The 25639-nt window shown below is 44.8% G+C and overlaps 1 protein-coding gene across 1 annotated transcript in view; it reads right to left on the reverse strand.

Annotated features, from left to right (window-relative positions):
- The window catches only part of GRIN3A (glutamate ionotropic receptor NMDA type subunit 3A), a 67709-nt gene extending 47812 nt beyond the window's left edge, over nucleotides 1-19897 (reverse strand). The window contains exon 1 of the mRNA XM_054282870.1: nucleotides 19202-19897. Coding sequence (XP_054138845.1) covers nucleotides 19202-19897 — 696 coding nt within the window. The remainder of the gene's footprint in view (nucleotides 1-19201) is intronic.
- Between the last annotated feature and the right edge of the window lie 5742 nt (nucleotides 19898-25639).

The following is a 25639-nucleotide window of genomic DNA, read 5'->3' on the forward strand; positions in this document are numbered from 1 at the left end:
GCAGTGCTGCTGTGGGGACTCACAGCTCTAAAACAGAGCTCAACAGCAGCTGTGAGCAAACTGACGCCACAGATTCAATCCAGGAGGACTGATTTTTTTCCATGGTTGAAATTAGAAAAATTTAAGCCTAAAGCCCAATTCCTTAAAGTCTATGGGCACTTCCTCATTTCATGCTATGAGAAAAGGTGCTAGGAAATGCTATTTTATTTTTTTAATGTGTGCTGCCTCTGCTGGAATGGCAATACTTGAAGAAGGAGTTTGTGCTGGCAGCTGACAGACTGTGGGAAGTCCTGCCCCCCTTCCTGACCAGCTGCGAAGTGCCCCCTCTGCACCACATCCCAGCCCCTGCCCAGCCCACAGGGCTGCTCCGGAGGGAAGGTGAGCTCCTGTTATAGCAAAAAACCTGCTCTGCCCTCAGCACTTTGCTGCTTCTGCTATGCAGACTTCTGGTTCTCTGGGGAAGAAAATCCCAGACCTGCTTTGGACCAAAAACCTGTGAGATGATGTCAGAAATTTCTGTTTCTTTCTCTTGTCCATCTGTCTCCTTATACACCCTTGTTTGACCAAGACCATAATTTCAAAAAGGGTTGGTCCCCACACTAAAGACCATTTTTTGCAGAGGGTTTAAATGCTCTGAAAGAAAAGCTTTCTTAGACTAGCCAGAGCTATCCTGATTCCTGCAGTAAAAGAAGCCTGGCATCCATCCAGGCAATGCTTACATGCAAATCCTAAAAATGCACTGACTTGATTTTAAAAATCACTATACCACAAGAGTTAGCTTAATTTAAATTTTGACTTAGTTTGTCTTGAAAATTATTTCTTTTATTAGACCAGACAGACATGACTTGAGGTTGCTTTCTCTAATGCTACACAAAAATATTCCAGACTAATCTGAATATGTGCAGCTCTCTCTACAAGGTCATAGAGGCAATGTAAAATATGAACTTTCAGCTGCTCTTGGAAAGTAGGGTCCATTATTTATCTGAATAGTCACTTATAAATTATCCTAAGTAATACTACTTCAAAAACTTCAAGGTGTTCTTTGCTTCAGCAAAAAAAAAAAAAAAAAAAAGAAAAATTCCAACATTTAAAGTTCAGTGAAGAACATTTCATACAGATCCAAGGGAGAGAACAGTTTTCCCTTCCCTAAAATTTCCCTTTATAGTTTAAAAAAGGGGCATGTACAGACAGACCAGGGAGAGCTGTGCTAATTCTCCATGACGTTTCTTTAAAATGGCAGCACAATTCGGGTGGGAGTAAGTGGTGGGTCCATGTCTGTGGTGTTCAATCCTAGCTGCCACAGCATTGCCATCAGAGTCCAAAAAGCCCTTGCAAATATTTGAGCAAAAGCTGCCAGGAGCTTCTGTGTGTGGAGGTCAGAATGGACTACGGAGGGGGGTGAGGACTTGCCAGAAGGAGCTGCCCCACTACAAGTCTTCCCACACCTGTAAAGAATACAAACCACAGTGGCTGTTCCACTAAGAGCATCTTTTGGGGCTCCTTCTGATTGCCACTATGGGACTGGATAGCTGTAATATGGTGTTAAGCAAAATTTAATCCTACCCATAAGAAGAAACAGCATTCTTCTGAATCAAAGGCCTTCAGCAGACTGTTTAGGGATGTCTGAGTGCTCTTCTGTAGAGAAGCACCTCACAAGCACTGGTGCTTTGCACATCCTGACTTTCAGTCCAAATGGATCCATTTCAAAAGAGTTCTGAAGCAGGCAGTCTTGAATTTTCCCACTTGTTATTCATGCAATGCACGGGGGGGGGGGGGGGGGAGGCTTTTTCCCCCAAATTTTTGGTTCAAGGAATTCAGCTTTTGACAGCAGCAGAGCCAAACCAGCAGAGCAGCAGCATGTTGAAGAAGACACTACCGTAACTAAAGTTCTTTGGGCTTGCTGGAATTTGTCTCCTTGCTCCTCACATCTGAGGCATGATAGAGGAAGACTCTGTTGTTGTAAAGAAATTTTGGTAACACACTAATGCTGCTGGTTTAACTTCAAGAAAACAACTTAGGCAGATACAAGGTTGCTCTCTCTGTGTGTGTGTGTGGTGTGTGTGTGTGCGTGTGTCTGCTAATGGAAGAACTCTCCTTAGCCTTTTAGAGTGATTCCCTACAACCCCAGATCAAAGACATTATAGGGTTGCTGCAGGAATAAAATGTGAGTTGGATTATGGAGAAATAACAGTTTGAAGACTGATGAAATAAAAACCAAACAGGGTTATATTGAAGGTCCCCAGAAGTGACATCACAAGGTAACACCATTGCCTGCACAGAATGGCACCATGAGGTGCCAGGGCTAAAAATCACCACTCACCAGTGGTCAGCTACTGGTCACTAGCAGACTGCAGCCTTGAGAACTGAGTAGAACAGGATTTACACAGAACAAAGGACAACTATGCAGTATATGAAAGGTACCACATGCCACAAATGGACATAAGGTAGAACTGCCAATAAATGAGGAATGGACAAGTAAATACAGTAGGCATGCAGACAGCGTATAGAAGAGAAATCCTGGAACACAGATTACTTGCCAGTCACAACCCCCAGCCCCCAAAACCACACAGGCACATGTGCTCTGTCTCGTTAAAGACCTGGGAACCCAGAGAATGATCCTAGAGATGCAGGGATTCTAACTACAACATTTTGAACTGAGTTGTTACTGAGAATGAGCTGTGGCACTTGCATAATTCCCCTGCATCATTGAGACAAACAATATCACTTTGCTAACAGTGCTGAGACCTTGATTAGGCTAACAATGAATCCCTGGCATTGCACATAGGAAGGGTTTCTAAAGCTCACATTAGCTGAGAGCAATATTTGCTCGCATGCCTTGCTCTTGAGGACCCCTGCTAACACAGCACAAGAGCTGACAGGGAATTTGGCAACCAGGGCTGTAATTATGATGCATATTGCCAAGCACTGCTCCACAGTGGGCTTCTCAGCATCAAGGGCTCTTGAAGCAGCACTCCCCCCATCTTTGCCCTGTTTCAGCAGCTTCCACCTTCCCATCAGTAAGATGGACATCCTGCAGCATATTGCTGGAAGGTGCTGCTTTTTCAGAGGCTTGACAGGCTGTGAGTACTCCTTCTGTATGATTTAACTTTTCTGGCATAAGCAAAACAGTGACTGAACAAGAAGAAATTAATTCTGGAAGGAAATGGAGAATAAAAAAGAGGGTATGGAGAAGACTGATGCTGTGTTAGTAAAAGAAGTCTGGTCCCATCTTACAAAAGCAGTATTGCCCTTTCTGAGATATACTTGGTGTACGCACACAGCATTTAATCCAATTAGATTATATTCACCATTAACACCTGCAGCAAGGAACAAAATCTGATGGAGCACCATTTTCACTCACCAGTGCAATAACAGCATGGCTTGAAAGTGATTTCAACCCTTCCTGAGCATTTGCATTCCCCATACCCTCAGCAGCTGTGTCCCTGAGAAGAAGTTTCCTTCTTCTCTATAGTTTCCTCCTCCTTCTGCCTGTCAAAGAAATACCAAGCAGTGATCCACAGGGCACCCCTGGAATGATAGCTGAATATGGCAATATACAGCAGGGGAAATTGATGCTGACCCATGTCCCATTCCTCAGAAAGCCAGCACCAGCTCATCACTGCATCCTCTTCTGCTGGGCCTTGCTCCAGGCATGTTTCACAGGATTAATTTTAGCTACAAGGGCATTTTGTACTATATTGATTTTTTTGTATGAAAGAAAGCTGAGAATTAAGCTTGCAAAGCCTGATCTCTTAACTCTATTAAATGAGGCCAGGGTAGATTAAGTTAGTAGTTCATCTTTCTGAGGCTAGGCATTAAAAACATGGCTCTGAGGTGAATTCTTGGGTATACGTGGCTTGGCTTAAAACTAGGATCAGAATTTAAGCAGCTTCACTTGAGGTTTCTTATTTAATACACCAAGGATTTAATTAGAAAGATGGGAAATTAGAAAAAAAAAGAGTTAAAATTGGCTCTCAGGGCACAGGACGAGCAGGGAAAAATAAAATCAAACATCTCTTTTAGAAACAAATAGTTTCCATGTGATGGGATGCAGGCAGCTGACAAAGGGGATGGGCCACTGTAATGTGCTGTCCTGAGTGGACTTGAAATGCCTCTTGCTGCTGACCTGAGGCCCACAATGCTGGCCAGGGTCAGAGGGTCTCACCCTACACGGGCATCCTCAGCTCGCTGGTTACCTTTCACTAATCAGGCAGTGAATGTTCCTTCCTCAGCAGGGGGCAAACCCAAATAAACTGGGAGCTGTGGTGTTTTAAGGTCCTCAGCTGCAGACTTACTACCTTTCAACACAAGACAGAAATCTGAACTTTTGAAAATGCACCAAAGCCTAGTGGCTTCTACCCACTACAAATGCTTTAACCACTGCTCCCTACTTTAAATTCCCAATACTGACTTAAAACACTGTCATAAGCAAACAAACAAAATCCTGAAAGACAAGCCAGTGTGTAGAAGTTTTGTGGATGTGTTTTGGAATTGCTTTTTCTGAGCATGCAAACCACAAAATCAGGCAAGATCCCGTAATCAAGAGGCGCCCACCGCCCGCCCCCAAAGGCAGAAGCATTTGAGTTTCCAATAAAGTGTTATAGCAACGACCCACTAAAGTGTGTGACTGCACAGAGCCCGTTACCAGGCACAGAGGAGAGGAGGAGGAGGAGGAGGAGGAGGAGGAAGAAGAGGCACCGTCTGGCTGTTGAATATAGAACCTGAGCAATCCAGTTTGAGATCCCTGCCTAATCTCAGTGAGCAAACCCTGCTGTAACGCGGGGATAGCCCCCTACACAGGGCCCCAGGGGGACACATCACCACCAGGCTTCTCACCCATCCTAAGGCTTGCAGCAAGATAAATACTTCACAGACTTTTACACAGCCACAGATCAGCGGGAAAAAGGGGAAAAAACCAGATTAAGTAATACACCAAGCCTTTGCCAGAAGCAAACCCTAAGGCCAAAATCTTAACTTCTTTGCTGTGCTAGACACAACTGCCTCAATATATAAAAACTATGGGAAGTAACAGCCATTTGTTTTATGTGTTGTTAAATAATTTGGGTACTTGCACCATTATACTGCTCTGGTGCATTGGTGTGTCCTTCCAGCATCCCACTGAAAATCCCCTCATCAGGACCCCATGTCTATGGGTACTTTGGTACTGTGATTTCCTCATTAGTTTAAGGGGAAGTTACTAATGGTCCACAGTATTCCAAAAGAGTCTTGGATACAGCCATGAAACAAGATCTTGCTGTAGTAGGTGCCTCAGAGGACAGAAAGTGGTTTACAGCCAGTATTATGGGAAGGTTTGGGAGAATGTGTCAAAAATCATCAGCCATCCCTGTCTCACTCTTGGATTTATAATGTGCTAGATCATCAAGTGAGCATTTACAGCTCCTACTTGTGACTCAATCTTCTGGGCTCATCTAAATGCCTGACAGAAAATACACAACACCTTCATGTCCCTACTACACACAAATACTTGCATGACTACTGCTACCAGTTTGGTCTCTCTGCACCTATCGTAGTCATTTGGACCGAAAATGAAGTGACTGCACAAGATTTGTAAGTAACAACGGAATATGAATCATACATATTAATCCCTCCTTTGAATCATGTTTAGATTCAGTGGAGCAGTGGTAACTGAGGCTTTAAGCAATGTGTCCATCCATAAATAACTCAGCATACTGCTCTTACCAGGCAAGGCCTTTCATGGCAGGGAAGTTCAATACACTTGTAGGAAAAAGACAGTCAGAAGAATGTGGACAAATTGTTGAGACATAATTAAATACCAATTTAACTTCTCTGTAAACAAAGGTTTTTAACCTACCTATTTATGTAAAAACTTACGTGTACTGATACCTTACATTGTTTGAGGGGAAAGGTTGTGGCAGGTTAACAGGGGTTGGCTTTGATTATGAGAAAGTAATGAAAGTAACAGCAACAATTTAATAGCCTGGATGTTAGGGATGGGAAGAATGCTTTGCAGCATGGAAATTATGAAAAAGGCCTACGAAATCTAGCTTTGATACTGGTTTTATCTTCTCTGTTGCAATTCCTTAAAATTTCCACTGCTTCCATTTCCTATTATGAAATAATATCTTATAATCGCCCTTAAAAATTAATGTACCTCCTCCTTAGAATTACGTAGGGTTTGAAAAACCCTGCAACAGCTGAAAAGCCACTACACTCATTGCAAAGCACCAATTACCCAAGAACATTGGGCATTTAGTTACCTTATTAAGAGCTTTAGCATCTGCTTGGGCTGCACATTTCTGAGAGTCAAAAGGCTCCCAAACATTCTGAACCAAATGGATCAACAAACTCTTGTCTGTGCTTGAGACTCCTACAGAGGTACAAGATCATTCTTCCTCATGGCTCAGCTCTCTCTGCCCTGATCCATGGATGCTACGCTCTCTACAAGTCAGCTTTTTGACCCTGAAGACAGCTAATAAACTATTCCAGCTGGCAAAGAGGCTCTCAGCTCTCAGAAATGAACTCTGAGAGTGTTTTGATGCACTTGGGCAGCCAGTGTTCGGGCTTGTGGGTCTTCCAGGTGTAGCTGGGGCAAACAGCATCTTTATTTGTGTCACTGAGAATCTGAGAGCATCAGATCAGTAATGCCAGCATAGCCTGCCCTCCTCTGCACTTAAAAACTTGTAAGTTAACTTGCAAGCGACTTAGAAACTCTAGAAACACAGCAGCTGTTACTCCTCTTAAACAACTCCTCAGTCATCAGAGCCACCATCGCTCCGACAGCTTCGCCAGTCCGGTGTTACCAAGACTAATAAACACAGTCAAGTCTAACACTACAAGTTCTACGGGCTCGAAGAATTAATGACATTCATGAATTTAGCAAACGAGACAGAAGTTATGAATTTAATGATCTGGGAGCCAGTCTTGAGTTATGCAAAACACACTGAGTTAGGTATTCACAAAATTGCTCCAGCGTAATTGTCAGCACGTGGATTGTTTGCAAACAGCTTGCACAAACTACTTAGTGTTAATCATTTGTTCCGTGACATAGTTAGTCATGCACTATTTCTGCTCCTTGAGTGGGTGATTGTATCCTCCTGAAGGAGAGGGTAAGAACCAGAGAAAATGAGGCACACCCTGGGAGTTTAACACGGATAAGCGCCCCCGACAAAATACGGGAGCGTCACGTCTCACTAATCTCTGCAAGATGCTTGCATCTCTCCATCCCCATGCAAAAAATCCATGATGACTCGGCAGAGTCTGGTGAACCAAAGCCTGGGGACAAGGAATTCGCAGCGACTATTTGTGGCACCGCGATTCTTTTTAACGCTCTGAACAAGGGGGAGTGTTGCAGAGGAGTATCTAATTCCCCCAGACAACCTGAGAGGAAGGGATGACAGATCACCACTCCTAAGAGTTTGGCAAGAGCTTGCAAACTGCTGTCGCTCTCTCTGCAGGAAACGGCACTGCTTCAGGGAGAGAGAACCTCCAGCAAAAACTGCCACAAAAAGAAAGTATGTTCCCTGAAGCCACAGGAATGTCAGGATTTTATTTCTTTCCACATTTCAGCTTTCGTTGTTTACATGATGTTAGCACTTGAGTGCAAGTCTTGGTCAGCATAAGATACAGAACCGTAGAATGGTTTGGATTGGAAGTCCCAAGGGCAGGGACTTCTCCCACTAGATCAGCTTGCTACAAGCCCTGTCCAGCCTGTCCTTGAACACTTCCAGGGATGGGGAATGTACTACAGTTACTGGAGCAATGTGCAGAATTACACACTTCAGTCACCTGGGATGGAACTAAAGAAAGTGAAAAACTATAACCTGAATTGAATGTTGTTGCAATAAAGCTTTGACACCCCAGAAGTGCTCTGTGAGGTATGTGGCAAACTGGAGTGAAACAGACAGCCAGCAGTGAGAATAAAAGCAACAAAGGGAGACTCAAGAAACAAGGATCTTCTATTAAAGGATGCCACAGCACCACAAAACATTTTCAGTGGCAGCCACATCAGTGTCACACTGGGCAGTCATTGTTTATAGACAGGCAACATGTCATGGGTAATTCCCTGGCAACTTTTAATCTTCCAGAGGAGACTTCTGACAAAGCACAGGAATACATCTGGACTTCTTCATGCCTGGACTGGTAGACCAGCAGCTATTCCAGTACTCAGTCCAGTGTACTTTCCTGTGATTTTAACTGTATTGAAGAGGAATGAATTTCCCATTTGAGTCCCCTGTTCAGTGGTCAGACTGCAGACTCATTTCTCCTCATCTTACTGACAATAATAAGCCATTTTGCTGCTTATTATTCTCCAATAAAATTGTAATAATTTTGTATGACTCTCGGAAGACATGCATTTGCTCTCACAGTGCTGGCATAATATGGATCCACGAAAAGATGGATTGTCTGAATTACTCTTGATCATAGTTAGTGGATTGCCTTCTATAGGATTTTAGGCAAAGTGGGAGCTCTCTGGTGAAAATAAGACAAATTCAGGTAAAATTAAAGGTTAGAGTTGACAGAAGTCTGAAGCTTGCTTATGAATATATTTTTATTATCACAGCAACAATTAACACAGATCCTATTGGACTAGTTCCTCATTCAAAGCAAAACAATACCACACTTAAATGAAGTCTGAATACTTTTTTTAAAAATCATGCCAATTGCATCAGAAACAGCATGCAGGCACTCAAACAACTGAAAATATTCACTTCAGCTGTTTTTGTTCTCCTCAACAAGAACGTTTTCCCCTTTTCATGAACACTTCAGTAATCAAATTACACTAGGACAAATGCTTATAGAAAATGCACAGCAAAACCAAACACTTGACATATTTGCAATTTCCAGATTCCATGTATATCACCAATTCCTGTGTTTATTGGACTGGGAAAAAAAAATCATGGGCTTAGTTAGACAACCAAAACTATATTTCAAACTGGTCCTTACTCAAAGCTAGTGAAGTGAAATGAAGTACTCCCATAGATGTTTTGTAAGGCTCTGGGATACTGCCATTCCTTTGTTCTGGCTTGTTCCAGAAATTTCAGGTGGTTTTCAGACAGAGAAATAAAATGTCTGTGATTATATCAGATGTATTATTCACTGTGAATTCTCACTTCATTTTCCTCTTAAAGTACAGTTCTGGGCAGGAATACAAGGGCAGTATGAGCTGGTCAACAAGCTCCTATTCCCTGTCAAACAGAACATCTTTCTTCTGCTAATCATGTGGCACTGCTGCATCCCACCATGGGTCTAAATTTGCCACTTATAAACCTGTAAGGGTTGTGAACACCCCAGGACGACATCGTGGCACAGCTCACTTCCACATAACTGCATGTTACATATTTATATGCACTGTCAAAATGGTGGGAAGATACAAAACTGTGTTTCACTGGAATCCAGCAGGCTGAGCTATTTATAAATAAGTGCCTTATTTTTGGTGCTCTTCAGTGCAGATGAACAGTGAGTGATGAGCAATTTATGTTGCTGATCACTTGTATCACAATAGAGCCTTGCAGTCTTTTCCTGCAGTTCACAGACTCTGTAAGTTCAGGATCTGTAGTATCCTACAGAGGAAAACAGGACCTCAGAACAAAGACCAGTGGGCAAGATAAAGAGAGGATGAAATGAGCATGCCACACTGAAAATGGAAGAGTAGACAGATAACAGAGCACCTGAAAAAAATATTTGAGCATTCCTGGGGATTCTGGGCATCAATATCCAAAACAGACCCACCACCCATCTATCTCTCAAAAAACAAACTCTCATTGTGAAGGAATCCTTTCCCAAGAGTACTCCACACTAAGGGATTTTCAGTTTAGATAATGGAAGAAAACATTAAACAAAATATGGCTTAATGAACATGAAATAAAAGTCTTTAGAAGAATGACATGCTTGGAAGAAATCTTAGGGGTATAACTGAAGTGAAAAAGGAGGTTTTAATTAACAAGCTTGTAAGCACCCTGTACTCTGTAAATAATTCATGTATATAAAAAGATGATCATAAGGATGACTGAATAATCATCATTTTGCCTTCCTTGTGTTGACTGCTGATGTAAGATTCCTAATCAGATGCCACAGGAGTATTGTTAACCATACCAGCTACCCAGGATATTTCTGTACTGCCACATTGAGATAGGAACTTTTATAGAGGTGATTAATAGGTGTTTTTTCTCTCCCCATTATCTCTGAGGAAGAAACATTTATGCTATGTTTTACCATTTCCCTGGTCATGAACTCTGCAGCAGACACTTTCACAGACCACAGAATAATTTGGGTTGGGAGTGACCTTGAACAGCATTCCATTCCAATCCTCTGCCATGGGCAGGGACACATTCCACCAGGCCAGGTTGCTCAGAGCTCCATCCAACCTGGCCTTCAACACTTCTAGGGACAGAGGATGAGACATCTGAAATTGTCATGCCTCGACACTTCAACAAAAAATACCACTGCTTTCTGCTGTAAGTATTTACCTCTGTTTGCCTCAAGGCTGTCAGTGGGCATCCATTTGTTGCTTCTGTAGTTCATCACCTATCACACACAAAACTTAAGCAGAAGAAACGCAGCCACATAAACCTTTCATCTTGCTGCCCATCTAAGGCAGGGTAAAATCAGCTCTATAGTATTAGCACACTAAAACAATGTAAATCACAGCTAAAACACTTTCAGTGTATTCTCAAAGGAGGGCAGCTCCAAATAGAGGTCAGATTTGTTTTTTTCTCTTCTGACACTTACACTGAGTGCAGAAAATTCTTAAAAACAACTGCTGCCTTACAGAAAGCAGTTATGTATGAGTGAGCCTTACACGCTCAGAAAGTGATAAATAATTATGCTTTCACCTAAAATAGCACCGGAAAATTATCAAACTGTGAACTCTATGATACCAACTTTTCATCTGATTTGCAAAATAAAAAGATCTTTTTAAGCCAGATTGAGTGAGTATGCCATTAAAATCAGTGTAATGCAACTGCTTTATCAGTATCATCACTGAGAGAGGCTGGTGCATAATTCAGCTGCTCTTTCTGGTTATTATTTGCTATGTCTAATAGCTCTTTCTTTGCAAAAAATACAAAACGTCATTTTAAAATCTCAGTTGATGCTTGAAGATCTGTCTTGGCTTTTGACTCTGTCTTGAGTTAGAAAGTCTTGTAAAATGTCGTATAGACAGCATGGGCAATAATTTCCTTCACAGTCTTAAAGAAGCTGGAAGTGGGATAGCATGCCTTCAGGGAAATACTAAGAGTTTAAAATATGCCTGTGCAGCACATTCATAGATTTTTATAATCCACTTCAAATACTTTCCACATTGTAAAACAGGCTCCGGAAATGATCATCATAGATGAAAGTGAGTGAAAAAAGAGTAATAAAAATACCGTAGAAAGAAAAGGAAAAAATGGTGGCTGCTTCTTCTGAGCTCCCCAATGTTTGATTTTTCCTGTATAATAATAAGAACTGAATGATCACAGTGATTTCCCCATTTCCTCTGATTCAGTGTCAGCTGAGGGTGCACCTGTGCCCACCTATGCCCTCCTCCTCCATCCCCTCATCTGCAGCCTGCAGCCACCCAGGACGAAACATTTCAGATAAAAGTTAATTATCCAGCACTAAACTGCACACCAGACCTTTCCAAACTGCTGCCAACTGGAAACCTTCCCATCAGCTTCTGAGGGCTCTCCCACCTCACCATTCTTGCAGCAGGGAGCATCTGAGAGGTTCAGCATCATCTCCCCACTCACTGACAAGGCACTCAGAGCTTGCAGAGGCACAGGATGGCAGCCTGGCACGGGGGATGGCACCTGCTTTCTGCTTGTAGCAGCAGGGCATTCCTGTGCTCCAGGGATGCAAGATGCTCATCAGTGCCTGCATGGACCCACACTGCAGGGAAATGACACACAGAGCTCAGGTCTGAGGGGTGAACATCAAGCCTGAACAGAGAGATGCTCTGGAACTCTGTCTGCAGCCCAGTCCAAGTCTCAAGGCCAACTGCACACAAACTTTTGGTTGCAATGCCCCACAAGTACAGCATGCAACGTTACAATGGCTGTGGTATGTCTGTCTCAGTTCTTCATGAAGAATATTACCAAGAGCAGTGTTATCAGCTTGCTGTGACAGCTCTGAAGCACTTGGGGCCAGGCTGTGAACTTCTGAGTCACACTGATGAGGAGCCCCTTGAACAAGCAGCTTTGCTTGAGTGTGACTCCCTTAATAAATGAATCATCCATCAGCGCTGCCTACTCAAGCTTAAATCCTTCTCCCAGTTCTCCTGCTACTTCCACCATCTGCACATCCTTTCCCTGTGGTGGTGAGAACCAATTTGGCTGACTGACAGGGTTTTGGGGAAAATGTGGAGTCTTTCAGGGCCAGAGCAGAAGTAAAGTACAGTCACTAATGTCCAGAGCTCCAGTCCTTAAGTCCCTGTGCCTGAACCTGCTCCCATTTATTAGGAAATCCCTGTTGGGTACCTAGTGGTATGATGCTGCATGCATCCCAGTAACCTGGTGCTCTGAAATCCTAACCGGTCTGACCCTGGGTCCCAGACCATAATGAGGGACTCTAATCATAACTCTCAGCATGAAGTTTGCAAAAAGGCTTCCATTAATCACACCCAAATACACCAAGGCCTCACACCTTTTGCAAGACATCCCTCTGGCAACAGCAATAAACCATTATCTGCATTTGACATTAATTCCTGTTCCCATCACTGCATCCTAGATGCCGGCTTAATCAGTTTCCTGAGAAATCTGCAAGAGAGACAATGCATTTTGGGGGGATGGGGAATGCTTTTTTGGGCAAGCATTACTCACTGGAAGTAACTATTCTTAGCCAGGGATCAAGCCAGCCCTGTGAATTCAACTCTGATTTGGGCAAGCCATTCTTCTCTGTGCTTGGTGATTCCAGCTTTTTGTCCAGTGCTTTCCTACAAAATTCAGTTCCCTTGTTTTTTGCTGCTAGAACCACAAAATGTAAAGACATAGGGAAGGGCACCTCTTCTTTCTCTCCTCAGTTCAGCTTATTTTCTCCTTCTCTTCCCCTGCGTCACTGACATGTGACATTTCCAGTTTTCTTGCTTCCTTTTCTTGTTTTCTTCCTCCTCTTTTCTCTGGGTGTTTTCAGCTCTTCAGAACAAACTCTGCAATGCACAGCTATTTGTATTGGAGTGAGATCTGATGCACTCTCATTTCATCAAATTGAGAAGACAACCCTTCCACTCTTTAAAAGCCTTTCAGTGAAAGGCTACAGAAACATGCCTTTATAGTCTGAGTCTTTGTTGGAAGGTAAATTTAGGTTTTTTTAAAGGAAACTGCTTTTTCTAGTTTTCTGCTGATTACAATAAATACGTAAATTCCTGATGTGTTATGCCTGGTTTTCTTTCACATTTAAAAGTTGATTGGGAATCCAGAGAGGAAAATAATACAACACAATATAAACACTTTATTTGAGGGTTTAAAACTGTAACTAGATCCAGCACAGTCTTAAGTCCTAAAATTATGTATTTTCAATACTTCATGGGTTTAAATAGTAAACAATTTCTTAAATATACCCTAAAGGAGAACTTTTTAAGGTAGTGTGTGAATTTAATCACAATAAATAAATTTAATAACACATCACAAGATCTTTTATTGATTTCTAGTTTCTGGAGCTCTACTTTCACTGGCTTTCATGAACAAATACTTGGGGGAAATTATATTAAATACTCCAACTTACTTTTCTTTGTTAACAATCTGTTCAGTACAGTAATTTATGTACTCATATAGAATCTGACAACAGGTTGTCTTTAAATTTGTCTATTCTAGGCAAAATTATAATTTTTACTTAGTGGATTAAGCCAAGTATTCTTTGATGTTTCTTCTGATAATGCCTGTCCTTCAGCAAAGTAACAATCAATGATTTAACGCTGTCACAATTTAGTCACTCATCACTGACAGGAGTTTGTGCAGTGTGTTATGAAAGACCTAGCAGCAAGGAAGACATTGTTTTGTGAACACCGAGAATAGAAAAAAAGAGCCAAACCCAAAATAAGTATCATGTATGGCACTGAATTTGATGTTAACTCAGCTTTTCTGCATCAAAGAATCAGCATGAGATAAGGAATGAGAAAATCTTGTTACTGGCCAGCTCTGAATGAGTGCTATCCCAGCAGACTTCTGGCTCTTTCTGTCGCCAAGGGCTTTAAAATTAAGAAACCTCAGGAGAACTGAAGTTAAACATTCTCACCACTTCCCTGCATTCTGAAAAGGGATTTTTTTCTACAGGTTTGATTAACTGGATCTTCCTTAAACTCTTTAACTCCAATAAAGAGACTAGTTTGTGTTTTTTCTCCCTTTCTTTGTTCCATGCAAAGATTTTTGATAGAGGAAATATCACTGGGGTCTCTGGCTGAAAGAGAAGCAACTGGGCATTTGTTTGCACATCCTCTCAATTTCTGTCCTCGATTCCTCTCAAGACCCCTCTCATAAACCCTCCTGAAGTACACAAAAGGCAAATGACACACACTATTTACTCAGTGTCGGGTCAGGAGGGTCCCTGGCCACAGAGAAAGACTGAACACATATTCTTCATCTACACAGAAACTAGCACAAGCTCCCAATATCTGGACTAAGACAGATTAGCTGTGGCAGTTTGAATGACCAGAGCCTGCAGCCAAATGTGTGTGTTGCATTCTCTCCCTTGAAAATGGAATTATTAAAACTTTCTCCAAAATCAAATCCACTTTTCTGCAAAAACGAAATTCTGTCTCTGAGAAGGAAACAAAAAAAGTGTCTCTGGGCATTTAGTTGGGCAGAAGCTTTCCCACATCTCTGTCCCTTTGCTGTAATTTCTGCTTGCCCTCACTGCAATGCATAGTCTGTGTCTTGCAGTCAGTATGACTTCTGAGGACACTGTATTCACAGTTTCCAAAAAGACCTGCAATTCCTCATCCAGGCTGGTCTGATATATCTATAAATAAGGAAGCTGTTAAAAAACCCCACTTACTTCTTTTAAAAACAAAAAATTAAATATTATAGGCAGTTTCTTTTGACAGCATCTGTTCTGAGGCTGAGCTTGCTTTTTACTGGAAAATTCAGTTTAATCTGGAACTTTGATTTGGTTTATTTATTCTTTTGGCCTCTTTTGAAGTCATAGCAGAAATCACTAGCACTGCAGTTTCAGTTCCTTTAAGAAACTAGGTAAAGCACAGTCTGGCAGGGACTGATGACTTGCAATTACTCTATTCAGTTTAGTTACTCTGAGAAGATTCCTTTTCATGTTAACAGACATCAGAAGTCCTGATTTATCTGAAACCCACTAAAAATGCTCCTTTGAATTCAGAGAACACTGCTGCAAACATGACCTCCCCTGTGTTTCTGATACTATCACCAACAAAATGGATATTACAGGCTATTCTTCCCAGACTCAGCTCTGAGCTGTACTACTAGAAGCAATATCACTGTATTTATTTATGCTTCATGTTCTCTGGATCTCTTCCCTGTTCCATTCATGGGAAAATTATTAATGACATTGGCAATCTTGGAAACAAAAGATAAAGTGCTTCTCTTGATACAAACATACATAAGGTGACAAGCCTTGCCTCAGTGGCATCAGTGCTTGTGAAGATGCCTTCTCCAAAATAATGAGCTGTCAAAGTTTCATTGCAATTTGCATCTGTGTTAGTAGTGAAGAAATCCAGTGCTATTTTTTTTCCCTTGCTGAATGACAGTGTTAAATTGTTACTTTTGCTCACTGAGTGTGAAAATTTACTGAAATGACAGTAAAGTCGGAAAAGTAAACAGCATTTTTTCAGGTCACAAAAGCACTTGGATATATTGTTAGTGTACATTAACAATTAAATCACAGATATAAAATGAAAAAAGTGTGTCACATTTTACTCTGTGTAGCCTCCCTTGAAACCAACACACTCCTGAACCTTTAGAATACGCTATTGCTTTGTGGGAGGAGTGCAGTACCACACCTTGTGGTGCCTGTTGTCTTGTGATCGTTCATGGCATGGAAAAAGACTTTGCTCTCTTTTTTTATCCTCAGGGTGGTAGAATTTAATGAGAAATTGATTTTTAAATATGTTTGAGCAACGACAGAACTTCTGAAAACACTGTCTAGGTATCTTAGGTGACTGTAGCTGCCCATCTGTGGTGCTCTGTATTCCCCTGATGTTACACGTCTGAAATATTACTGTCCTCAAACACCACAGAGACAAGAGGCAGTATTGTTGAAATGTATTTAATTTCTGGATCTTTACCTTCCCTTTTATTCTATTGCTTTTTTCCATGTTAGAGGAGATTTGCTCCAAGATCAACGTGCTTTTCAATTACAGTGAACATTTGCCTGTTATAAACTTCTGCATGAAATAATGACATTAACATTCAGCAGCAGTACAAGACATTGCATGTGTATGCTCCTGTCCCGTTGTAGTGTGGAAAATGAGACTTTGCTAGACATTACTACCTTTAGATCACCCTAATAAAGAATTTCAATATTAAGGAGAAGCAGTATGACACAGCATCTAGTGAATACTGGGTTTGTTATGTTTGCCATGGTCTTCACATGAACACAGTACAAAATGCCCTCCAAGGGCAAAACAAGTTTTGGGTCTGCTCCTGTGCCTTTGTGGAAGGAAGATATCTGCAGGCATTCCTAAGGGCATGCTGCAGTGATTTTGTGGGAGGGAAGATGCTCTGTCCAAGCATCAGCAGGAGGGGTGATCCCAGGGATGCCAAGTCAGAAGCAGGGTTAGAAATCAGTCTTCTTTTCTTCTCTGGATATCTGCATGTTGGGCCTATCAGTAAAATCTGCCCTGTCCACAACGATGTCATGTACAACTGCCTCCTCCAAGATGGCCTGTCAGTAGAAGAACCAATCTGCAACTCCAGCTCTACAGAGACAGGAAGGTGACAGGTCTGTGGCGTGTTCATCTCATGTCAGTGCTGGTGTGGGACTGTGAGCAACACAAAACCCCTGCCTGCCACAGAGACTGCCAACAACTCCAGGGACTTCTGGGTCCAAAATGCTCTTGGAAATCCTGTAACTCTAGAACTATGCAGGGCAAGGCTGCTGTAGCACTGCCTCCAGCATTAGCCTAAGAATGGTATGTAATAACTGAAAATATGAAAAAAACAGCGTTCAGAAAGATGTCAGCCCTTTCAAGACAACCATGATAGACCAGCACACTTGAATACAAGTGCCTGCTGGCCTTTGAGCAAGTCTGAGTTGTTTTTTTAAAGCCATAGATCCTTGAAAAGTAATTTTTTTAAAACTCAGCCCAAAAGAAAAACGGAGTCCGTGCAGCACAGGTGCAGTGCCAGGCATTGGTTTCACTGTCACTGAAGACGATGCCAGTTAAAGTCTGCTTAAGAACAAAGCCTTGATTTGGACAGACTGATCCTTTGGGCTCCACACTGAGAACAATCTGAAAGTTGAGCAGGAGCTTTGAAATCTGTGGAAAGCAGCAATGAAATCTAACCCTGTGCTGTATGTGTTGAACACATCCTGTGAACTCAGGCAGCTTTGGGTGAACTTAAGACCCTTCTCTGAGATGGAAGATAAAATAATGCTAACAGCCAGAGCAAATCCTGCGCTCAGGATTTGGCCCTCAGGGAGCTTTGGCTGTTGCCTCCAGCACCATTGTGCCTGCAGCTGCAAGGCTGGTAGATGTAACAGGAAACCTGGATGCTACTGGCACCATCAACAGCAGAATTCAGCAGCACTGATTATTACCCCCGAGTTTCTACTTAAACCTAGAGAGATCTGAGTTACATGGGTTTTGCTGAGGTAGAGAAGCCTAGCTGAATTAAAGGGCTGCAAAAGAGCTGGAGAGGGGATTTTGACAAGGACACAGAGTGACAGGAGAAGGGGCAGAAGCTTCAAAATACCAGAGGGCAGGGCTGGATGGGATACTGGGAGGAAATCCTTGACTGTGAGGGTGATGAAGCCCTGGCACAGGTTGCCCAGGGAGGCTGTGGCTGCTCCATCCCTGGAGATGCTCAAGGCCATGCTGGATGAGGCTTGGAGCAGCCTGGTCTGGTAGAAGGTGTGGAAGGGGATGGAATGAGATTCTCTTTAAGGTCCCTTCTGACTCCAGCCATTCTGATTCAGACCAGGATACAGCAGTCACATCTTCAGTTACAGACTAGGAACTACCTAAAGCCAACTTTTTCTACCTTTTCTGTCACAATTCAAACACACAAAAGCTGAAAAAAACCCCAAACCCATAGAAATTAGATCCAGACTGTGGTCTGTATTTGTTTTTGCAAAGCAAATTCACTTGTGTTTTCTAATTATATTTTGAAAGCAAAGTTCAGCTACCTCTTTTTACATCAAACAGCTATTTATCCTGTACTTAAAAGGCAGTTGTACCATTTTACTTATGACTTCCCTTGCACAGGCTTTACAGAATAGAGCATTTTCTTACAGCTCTTTTACCTGAAGATGATTCCTGACATCAAATGCAGTTCCAAAATACTGTATCTATCACCTTCCTCCAGAGTGTGTGACACTAAGTTACATGTCTTTGTATGATAGAAAGTTTAGCTCTTGATGCTACTTCTGCTTGTGCCTAAGAGTTTTGTCAAACACAAAGAATTCCAGTTATACTATTTGTGCTACAAAATCAAGCAAACAGGAGTGCAGTTTCCACTACTTTAGTTAGGCAACTCGAACTGGCAAAAATCTGATCTAGTACCAACGCATGAACTAGAGGTGAAACTGAACTACAGAAATTCCTGGCACTTTAGCTCAGCTCGATGCAAAGTCAAGTTACACTGAACAACTTCCCTGAGAAGTGTCACCTGGTGCCCAACCTGCAGTGCCCGTACACAGACCACAGCATTAAGACCCAAAACAAACACTCGGAAAGCCGTTCGGGGTTTTTTCGGTTTGCCTTTTTTTTTTTCTTTCCCCCTTAACAACCTTTTCTTGATATGCAAAGCATCTCCCGGACCCCCCTTCTGCTCTCGGCTCTGCAACTAATCGCAGTGTGTGGCTTCGGGCTAGCAACTTCGCTTGTGCCACCGAGCTCTTGCCTGCCTTTCCACGGAGAGGACGCTCCCGGCCACCCCGGGGCTAACGCGGAGCAGCGTGCGAAAGGAGGGAGGGACCGAAGAGCGATGCCGGGGGCCCCGGGGTCCGAGCACTTCTCCCTCGGTCAGAATCCTCCTGCCGAGACCCCTGCCCGGCCCCGACGCCCGTCCCCTTCCCCTGCCCCCGCTTTCTCCCCGTGCCCCCGGCGCCTTACCAGGCTCCGCCGGGGGAACTCGCCCAGCACGATGCTGACCACCGGGATGCGCAGCGCCGCCGAGATGAAGTCCAGCTCCAGCATCTCCCCACGGCTCTGCGGGAAGGCGAGGATGGCTGAGACCCCCTGCACCACCACGGTGTGGCAGAGACTCTGCAGGAAGGAGACGGGGTCGTTGCTCCAGGAGGCGCTGGCTGAAGAGAAGGGGAAGAGGGGCAGGTCGCCCAGCCCCGCCTCGATCGCCATCACCACCTCCAGGGACAGGTTGTAGGGCAGCAGCCCGGGCACGCCGTTCAGGTTGGCCACGGCCAGCAGCAGCGCGTCCCGCGGCGAGGGGGGCGTCCGCCGCTGTGCCCCGCCGCCCCCCGCCCGCCGGCCCCGCGGCCCCTCGGGGCGCCCGCCCGACGCCTCCCCGGGCCAGGCGGCGGCGGCGGGGGCGGCCCGGGGCTGCAGGTGGGTGGCCCCCACTCGCACCGTGTGCCCGATGCGCCGCAGGATCTGGCAGGGCTGCGGGTGGGACGCGGAGCCGGGCACCGCCGCCAGCACCAGGGCGCAGGGCGGCAGCAGCAGCAGGCACGCCCGGCCCAGGACCCCGCGCACCCCCGGCCGACACATGGCCGGGAGCCCCCCGCCGCCGCCGCCTCCCCCGGCCCCGCCGCCCGCATCAAGCGCCCCGCGGGCGGGCGACAGCGGCATCAGCCGCGGCGGGCGAGCCCCGCGCAGAGCCGCCCCCGCCGCCGCCCATGGGGCCGCCGCCGCCTCGCCCCCGCCCCGGGGCTGCGGGGAGGCTCAGCCCCCGGACCGCCCCCCTCGGTTCCGTGGGGCCGGCAGACACCCGACCCCCGCCCGGCTGCCCCGCCGGGAGCGGGATGCTGCCCTGCCCGGCTCCCCCCCTCCGCAGCCCGGGCGGGCTCTGCGCCGCTCCGTTCCGCGCTCCCCGCTCCGCGCCCCCCGGCGCGCCCCTGCCCGGCTCCCCGCGCTGCTCCGCGCTCCCGGCTCCGCTCCACGCCTCGCAGCGTCTCCGCCCCGTAATCCCAGCCCGGCTCCCTGCGCCAGCCCCCTGCCCTTGTCCCCCCGCAGCCCTCGGAGCGCTTCCCGCCGGCTCCGGAGCCGGGCAAAGTTGCCGGTGCGGCTGCGGGCGGTCGCTGGGCGGCGCTGCGCTCCCGCCGGGGGGGACGGCGAGCGCCGGCCCCGCTCGGCTCCTCCCCGGGCCGCCCAGGGGAGGAAGGGGCTTGGGGGGCCGCCCCTCTGCACGCCCGGGGGAGCGTCCGGGGACGGCCCCTCCGGAGCCCTCGGTGCTGCCGCGGGGCGCCCCCCTCTCCCCGCCGGAGCGGCGGAGCTGTTTTTCGTGTCCCAAGGGCTGCGAACCGAAGGTGCGGCTTCGGTCCCCCCTCGGATGGAGGGGGAGCCGTGTTTGCCGCTGCCGCTTGTTGTGGAAAGCAGCGCTGACAGTGCCCGGTGCCTTCCCGTGCGCTGCTGCTTCAAACGGAACCGATTTCCGACATGTGGGACCCGAGATCGTGATTCCGCAAACACGGGGCACTTCCTGACACGGCTTTTAGGACAGGACACCCTTGTCCTAAAGGAAAACAGGGCAGAGCTGAGATGGGCGTTTGTGTGCGTGTCTGAAAGGATCGGGGGAAGTCCCCGTCCTTGTTTCAGTTCTGGTAGATGGGTTTAATCCTGGGCTGTGGGAGCCGTGCAGACCCCAGGTCTGAGACTCTGATCCTGTGCTTGGGGCATTGACACGTTGCACTGGTGTGGTGGATCGCAGGGATCCCAGAGGAATCCCTCTCCTCAGCCACGCGGAGGAAATCATCTCACGGCTCTCCTCGGCAGCGAGGCGGAGGCTGCCAGCTTGAGTACACCTGGGTGTATTTTCTGCCCGTGGGACTGCTGTCTTCTCTCCCCGTCTGAGTCCTGGGTGCAGTGCAGCGTCCTGCATGGGAGAATGGCTTGAGACATTCACTCCTGGAGTGTTTAGACATCTTTCGGCGCCTCCTCCAGCAGTTTACCCTGACCCAGTGTTTTAATTTAAGACCTTCTTTGGATATTAACTTTCTTTCCCCTTTTTTTGAGGTGTATCTTCAGAGATATTTATGAAGAAAAAGAAAACAATAGAATCACAGAATGCTTGGGGTTGTAAAGGACCTTAAAAGGCCACTTACTCAAACCCTCCTGATATAAGGGGAGCATTTTCAAGTAGATGGGGTTGCTCAAAGCCCCATTCAGCCTGACCTTGACTGCTCCCAGGGATGGGGCAGTCACCACATCTCTGGACAAACTCTGAAAATGTTTTACTACCCTTGCTGAAAAAACTCTGTTGTCCCCCCTTGGTTTTTCTTCCATTGATATACACAAAATCTGCATAGAAATAAACACTTCCCATCATGCTACATGAAAGAGGAGGTCACTGCCTCCCAATAGGTCTGAACTGTGTGTTTCCTGATTTAAATTCATCTTTCTTGAGCAGGGGTCACCAGAGGTGTACAAAGTCTTCAAAGCAAGGTCTTACCCAGGTCTTGGGCAGTCGTGCTGCTGTTTCTCTGTCTCTAAGTCCTTTCCCCCTTCACGTCCTCATCCCCAGCACACTGACTTCACCCCTGCCTGTTGTTACCTTCCCAGCGCCCTGCAAGGCTCGTGCTTCTCTCACACTGCTCTCTCTAAATTGGTACAAGGTTTCACAATTGGTTCCCAGCATGGAAAAATACAGAGGAGAGCATGGTGGTCTGCAGGCCGAGAGTGCACCATGTTCCACCTGTAGGGGTGAGCTGATAGTTTGTCTGAGTTAGCAACAATTTCCTATTTCCCCTTTTCTTTTTCCTTTTTTCTTTTAGCCTTGTAATCACATTTTTGTTTCTTGTCTGGTCAGCCTGGCTTCTTCTTGTCACTTTTCCTCATTTTCTTTGAAGGAATGGATGGCTTGTGTTAACACAGGTGTTCCAAGTCTCCTCTGTTAGCAATAAGGAATTATTGGCTGGAAGAATTGGCTTTGGGTATAGTAAATCTCACACACAGTGTGTAGAAAACTTTTCCTTTTTCCTGAGCCGCAGGAGTTACCTTTAGGTAGTGAGAAAGAGATCATTTGAGATTTGTACAGCTCCAGAGGTCTTGTCTTTATCTGCATCCTGCTTGTCAGGTTGGAAAAAAAATAACTGGTAAGCACATAAATTTTCTGTTCTGTAGCTAGATAATTACTAGTTTTCATGTGGGAATTACTTTTATAAGAAATGGTGACTCTTCTATGTCCTAAATTGTCATTCATTTAAAGCTTCGTTGTATGAGAAAATCTTCCTTTGGCTTTTGGGCACAGGTGACACTAATTTAAAAAAGCACATGCTTCAGGAAAGCTAATCAGCCTTATTATTTGAAGAACTCTGAAAATTACACTAGAAACCAATTAGAAAAATGAAGTCATTCAGTATATTTTTTTTCTTCTTGTTTGCTTGCCATTTTTCTAGTCAGTTTTTAATTTGTTTGGGTTTTGTTTTGTTTATTGGGGTTTTTGTTTGCTTGTTTGTTTTTCATTTGTGGATAATTTATGACCAGATTGTGATATGATTTTTTTTGGTCATCAGTGCTACTCTGGGGATTATGGCTGTAAAGAATTTGTGCTCTGGATTCAGTTTTGAGCAAGTCATAGCAAGTTGTCACTGTTAGAAACCTGAACTGTACAGAGTGGTCAAACTTTTGTTGGTAATGCTTGTGACTCAAATGGCTCTTCATCTTGAAAGTATCTTTTCAGCTTCATTATTTATAGCAATAAATAAATTACGGATTTGTCTTCTCTGACATTTGTGTTTATTTTTACTCTTTGCTCAAATATTTCTGCTAATAAAATTCTCTGCAATGTCCCTGATATAAAAAATTGCTTGAACACAGGCTCTGTTTTTCAGAGCACATTAAGTACTCCTTGAGTAGTGCTCTGTGAGAGGCTGGAATATTTCCAGAAAGTGCCCTGAGAAAGGATATAAATGCCACCAAAGTTTATATATTTGGAAAATTGTGTCATTATTTTTTCTGCTTTTTTTTTCATAAATATTCATGTGCAGAAGAGCAGAATTGTTTTAGTCTAATAAAATACTTGGAGACTGCTATCAGTTGCACCATGCTTTTCAGAAGTACTGCAGTCCCTCTTCCAGAGCTGAATAAAATACAGAATATAATTTTTGACAGAGTTGTTGACTTTTCAACTTCACGCTGAGGACTGGCTGCCTTCAACACTCCTCCCTCATTTTCACCTTCTCACGGTGGTTGCTGCCATAGAAATGTCCATTCTGCTCTATTTTTTTTTGTGTGTGTGTGTGTGTGTGTTAGTTATTCAACTGAAACAAGACCAGGCAGACCCAGGCAAATGGATTTGCCTCCTCTGAGCTGGTTGTCACCCTGTGTAACCATGAGCAGAGCAGTGCTGGTGGCATTGATTGCTGGAGAGCTGTGGCCACAGAATTTATTCCTCCTTGATCTGTGTCAGAGCATCACAGCTAGAGTTGGTGAAAGCCCTTCAGCAACGAAAAATGCAGCAGGGAAATGTGATTAAAATCACCACTCGTATTTCTCTTGCTGCTCTTTCCGCTTGCTTGGCTCACTGTCATTTCTTTGAAGTAGGGTTGGTTTGTTTGCTTTCTGGGCTGCAGAACATTTGTCCTGTGTATATCACAGTGACCTTCTACAGAGCTTTTTTCCTCTGAGAAACTGGGCTTGTTTGGAAATAGGTTATCACAGTCCTTCTGTCCAGCTCTGTGTTCTTCTGCTCCCATTGCTGAGAAAAAACCCCAAGGCCTTGCAGAGTGTGATATTACTTAAATTCATGCTCATCTCCCTCCTTTTTGGCTGCTCACATCTTCTGAAAGGCCCAAGTCACGAGCTGAGCTGCAGGACTCCTCTCACTGTCTCTTTAGCCTTGGAGTGGGTGAGAGATTATTTTGGGTCAGCCTGGGATGATTCCCCCCTCCCCTCCCCCCACCATTTTCATAATCATAGCTAGAAAATGAGAAATGAGAGGGAAAAATAAACTGTTCAAATAAAGTTAAGCCTTTCATTTACTAGGAATGGACTATTTTGTTTCTATTAAGATGATCCAATTTATCTAAACACAGTTTCCAAGATTTCAAAATGCTGTGTTTTTCATTTGAATTGCCACTTGAAGGGAAAAAAAAATAGTCCTCTGGATGTTCCTTACTTTCTGTCCTCCACAGTCTTTCACCAGCCAGGAAAAATAAATTTGCAAAGACTTTCAGATATCTAAAATTGCATTAAGGATGTTGTGTGTTATGTTTGAAAACCTTCACGTTGCTGTGGTGGATCATCAGTGCACTGGCTGCTCCAGCCTTACTGTGGGATGGATGCTGATCCTGAAGGAGTCAGGGAAGGGCTGAGGCTTCCTGTGTGCAGCACATGCTGTGCTCGTTCTATGTTATCTTTGCAGATGGAGATCTGCATGGCTGACATCACGAAAGGCTGAGCTGGCTGTGGGGGGAGGTCCTGTGAAGATAAGATGTGAAGAACAGAACAAGGCTGTGTGACTGAAAATTTGAAGGACAGCACAGGCAAAAAATGAGTTTTGCCTGTCTTTAAAGTTCTCGTACCTGCATTCTCTAATAGTCTTCATGAGGTAAGTGCTACCACATATGTGACTGAAGTACTCAACTGTCCACCCTGATCCTGCTGTTTGAAGCTGGAGGAGGGGGTTAAGTTTGGGCTGTCTGTCAGGAGGGTAGAAATTTCACCTAGCTAGGAGGGACCCCCAAAACAAACCAGATGGAGACAGATGAGTGGATACTCTGTTCTCCCTTCTCTCAGGGGAGGACACCTTCTTGGTAAGCTTCTTTGTAGGATTACTATTACCCAGGTTAGTACAATATTATGGTTTTTATTAGAGTTCTCTCATAGCTGGTATGTTCATCCATGGCAGTTCTGAATCTGTTATTTTTGTTCTTTCAATAAACTGCACTGTTTGTGAATCTGTGATCATGACTGTTCCTACTGAACGTGACCAGGCTGATGGTGTGGAATTGCTTTTAACCAGAACTGAAGCCCAGGCACACCCAGCCCCTCTGATCTGCAAGAGGGTTTATTTTCTGCCAAAATTAATGTATTAACTCTTAATGCCTGCAAAAATCCTTTGGTGGGCAGGCCTGGTGTCAAATCCTAACAACTGCTTTGAAGCCAAATGGATTTTCACCAATGAGGGCTGTGTGCTACTTTACTGCCTTGCAGGAGAGGCAGAGGCAGTTTTTGTTACCTGAACAAAACTTCCACTTTGTTTCTTTTGGCAGTATAAATCCAGACAGGCTGATCCTGTCAGAGGGTGCTCAAGAAGTGGGTGAGGAAAACAGGCAGTCAACCATGCTGTCTCTGTGGTCCCTCTTGGCTACAAGAGCAGCAGGGAGCCTTGTAACATTGACAGGAAGGGTCACAGAGCTCACCACCCCCTCT

Source organism: Melozone crissalis, unplaced genomic scaffold, assembly GCF_028551555.1.
Source record: "Melozone crissalis strain CALT ecotype California unplaced genomic scaffold, PUWL_Pcris_2 ptg000005l_1, whole genome shotgun sequence".
Classification (NCBI taxonomy): Eukaryota; Metazoa; Chordata; class Aves; order Passeriformes; family Passerellidae; genus Melozone; species Melozone crissalis.